The sequence below is a fragment of the Vitis riparia genome, chromosome 15 (assembly GCF_004353265.1).
Source record: "Vitis riparia cultivar Riparia Gloire de Montpellier isolate 1030 chromosome 15, EGFV_Vit.rip_1.0, whole genome shotgun sequence".
Taxonomy (NCBI): domain Eukaryota; kingdom Viridiplantae; phylum Streptophyta; class Magnoliopsida; order Vitales; family Vitaceae; genus Vitis; species Vitis riparia.
This window is the reverse complement of record NC_048445.1, coordinates 10,884,413-10,887,666: the sequence shown is the minus strand read 5'-3', so window position 1 is coordinate 10,887,666 and position 3,254 is coordinate 10,884,413. Positions and strand designations below refer to the sequence as shown.

At 34.9% G+C, this 3,254-nt stretch overlaps 1 protein-coding gene across 1 annotated transcript; it reads right to left on the bottom strand.

Annotated features, from left to right (window-relative positions):
* Window positions 1-2,083: 2,083 nt before the first annotated feature.
* LOC117931954 (MADS-box protein AGL72-like) lies at window positions 2,084-2,950 on the bottom strand. Its single transcript, XM_034853021.1, has one exon. It carries the CDS (start codon window positions 2,948-2,950, stop codon window positions 2,084-2,086), a length of 867 nt encoding a protein of 288 aa, XP_034708912.1.
* Window positions 2,951-3,254: the final 304 nt, after the last annotated feature.

Below are 3,254 nucleotides of genomic sequence, written 5' to 3'. Positions count from 1 at the left end.
TAAGTCATTAAGTAATAAATATTAAGTTTTGCCAAACATATACTAAGTTTCAAGTAAAAATTAACATCAAAAGAAATGATTTAATTTAAACATTCCTAAGACATGGACCTAACTATATAAACACTAAAGCTTATAAAAAAAGAAAAGTAAAGTAAATATCATGTTATTAACTTAAAGAAAAATTCTAATTCCATCAATATAATAGGGATTTACGAGTAGTAGGTTGTAATCTTCTTCAACAATAGTGAAAGTTCTTTTTTTTCCTTTGTCTTTGTCTGTAGATATAGGTAATATAAGTTTTAGTCCGAATCATGTAAATCGGTGTGTTAGAAGAACACCCATGAAAGCCAACTCCATAATGTCTTAACCCATCTGCTTAAATTTCATTTTCATTCAAATTTAGCTATCTGGAACATCTTCTGTGCTTTAAAAATCATTGGCTGATTCTGAAGGAATTGATCCGGATTTATGATCTGATCATTATATTAAGGAAAACAATATTTCCATTCCTAACAAAATATAATTAGGAGTCAGGAGAACCAATGAATAGCTGTAGAGAAAAATCAGTAGATTATAATGTAAGTATATTATTTATGTGTTTGAGTTCCTAGCTGTATAACATGGTCATTGCTTTCTCTTCATCTCTCTCTAAAAGCAACTCAATGAATAAATACTAAATCAGTATAAGCATGAAAAAGCTGTTTCTATGCCATCTAAAAATGCCATATCATTATAGCTATGGTAGCCTTTATTCCTTGGATTCTACTATGATGATTTAGTACTCTGCGTCCCATGCCATCTGGATATTTTTTCATCCGGACCTTTTAACATTTCAATTCTTCCACTTTTGAGGATTGGACTAATAGAATTAGAACCTGAAGAGATTGAAAGTGTAACGACCCTCTCCTAATTGTGTAGATATTGTTTACTCAAAGTTTAAAAAGACCTTCAAGACTTTAAAACACATCTATATATAATATTTAAAAGAAGTTCATATTTATATAGTTTAACTTTCTCCTTTATTTAATATGGGGCATCACAAACACCTTCCCATATAGACACAACGAAGATGTTGTATCTCGTGGGATTGCGGTCGAGATTGACTTTGATACCATTTGTAATGACCCATTCTCAATTGTGTAGATATTGTTTGCATGCTCTGGGCCTAAAGAGATCCTCACGGTTTTAAAATGCGTTTACATAATTAAGAGTTCATACTTGTATAACGTTAGAAACTTTCTCTTTCATCCAATGTGGGATGTCATAGAATGTATCCATGTACCCTCGGCATCTCAAAGGAAGTGAACCATTGGCTCTACTACATTCTTTAGTTCTAGAAAATATTTGTTTGAGGCCTGGGCTCATGGTTAAGACTTTGGGATTATGCATTTAATGATACTTGATCACAAATCAGGGTATGCCATTTTGATATATCTGAATGCACATCATACACTCCCTAAAATCTTATATATTATATTGTTCTGTACATAGCCCTAAAATCTTGGTTTCTAAACATGGAAAGAAAATACAAATTGAATTTCCTTCCCCTCCCTCGGCCAATTAGGAATATGGGAAACCAATTCTATCTGGTTTTGACTCAATTATGCTTCTGAACAGGCTACTACTATCAGTCACACAATGGTCCAGAAGCGCTTCCTTATTTGTGGTTTGGGAAATTTCCTGACACCAGACCAGTCGCAGGAGTTACTCAAAAGAGGTAACCTGGAGTTTAACTCCCTCACCTTTTCTTGCCAATTCAGTTGTATATAAGTTCAAGTTCGATGATAAGTTTTTATTAGCTATTTGCATTTAAGGAACTGCTATACAATAATATTTAGAATGCCTGTGGCTTGAGTTATTAATTTTCTTTAATGCTTTTGATTTAATCTATTGCTAAAACAGTTTACATGAACCATGCCCATACACAACAGAGAAAAGAAAGATTCAGTAGTACTTTAGACTTAAGAATGGAAGAATGAAAGAACAAAATATAACAAGATTAAAATTATATGGCTTTCACCATCAAAATATTGTTTTGCGTTCACTGTATAACAATAGAATCTCTTCCTATACATACCAAAGGTTAGAATCGATCTGTTCCTAAATCTGTAGACATCATAGGGTATTGCATAAATGTTGGCATATGCTGCATTGGAATTCTAACATCAACCATGAACACCATATTCTTGGACACCCCCATCTGATGTGTTGGAGTTCTAGGATCAGGGTTCAACACCATGTTCTTGGACACTCCAAGAGCTGGATGATAGTGAATTGGGTTGTGATGTTGAACATTATTATATTGGATGTCGCTGCTGGACGCCCTCCCAGCTCCTAATTCTGCATATTGATGATTCTCCACCACCATCCCCATCTGGTTCATCAAGAAACCCAAATCAGATTCCACCACTCCGGTGCCTTGACAATCCATGGGCACTTTGATATTAAGTGGCTTCTCTGCGGACAAGCCCTGCATATTAGAGCAACCCACAGTAGTCTCAATCATCAGCCTCACTTTTCCCTTCTTTGAATCAATCATATTCTGCACAGCTTCATGCTTCTTATCCAATTTATCAATAATTTCCATAAGTTGTTCATAGGAAAACTCATCCACTCCGGTCTTGGTTTTGACATTTTTTTCCTGCAACTCTCGCAGCTCAAAGTCAGTCTTCTTCTTGGTTTGGAGAACATCAGATAAATCCAGTGTCCTCTTTCCGTGGCCTTTCTTCCTCTCCTTCCTATAGTTTTCAATTATACCTTCAACTTCATTGCGATTTTCTGGCCAAATGTCAGGCTGAGAAGACTCGGTGCCATGGGCATTAGGACCATATAGGATCATGCATGCTTTAACATCACACAGAGTTGACAATTCGTGGATCTTCTTCTTTAGACCCTTTTGTCTATTTCGGAAAATTCTGTACCGAGATTTTTCATTAACGACCAACTCCATTTTTACCTTGTGACGAACCATATTCTTTTCAAAGAGGAAAAGAAAAAGAAGAAGAAACAATCAAAATTCAATTAGTCTTGGATTCTTCTTTTCTTTTCTTTTCCTTTTTTCTACAAAAAATGATAAGGTAAATAACCGGAAGAGAAAATCTCTTGAGGAGAAAAAGAAAAAGGAGAGAGATGAAGAAAAAGGCTGAAGGAAAGGAAAGTACCTGGGAACTTCTTGAGACTCTCTGATGTCAATGGAAACAAGACACTTTCACTGTGCTATTTATAGAATCTACTAAAAAAAATTTCCTGATTAT

Coding starts and splice junctions, on each gene's coding strand:
- LOC117931954 (XM_034853021.1), bottom strand. CDS start 2,950: ATGGAGTTGGTCGTTAATGAAAAATCTCGGTACAGAATTTTCCGAAAT.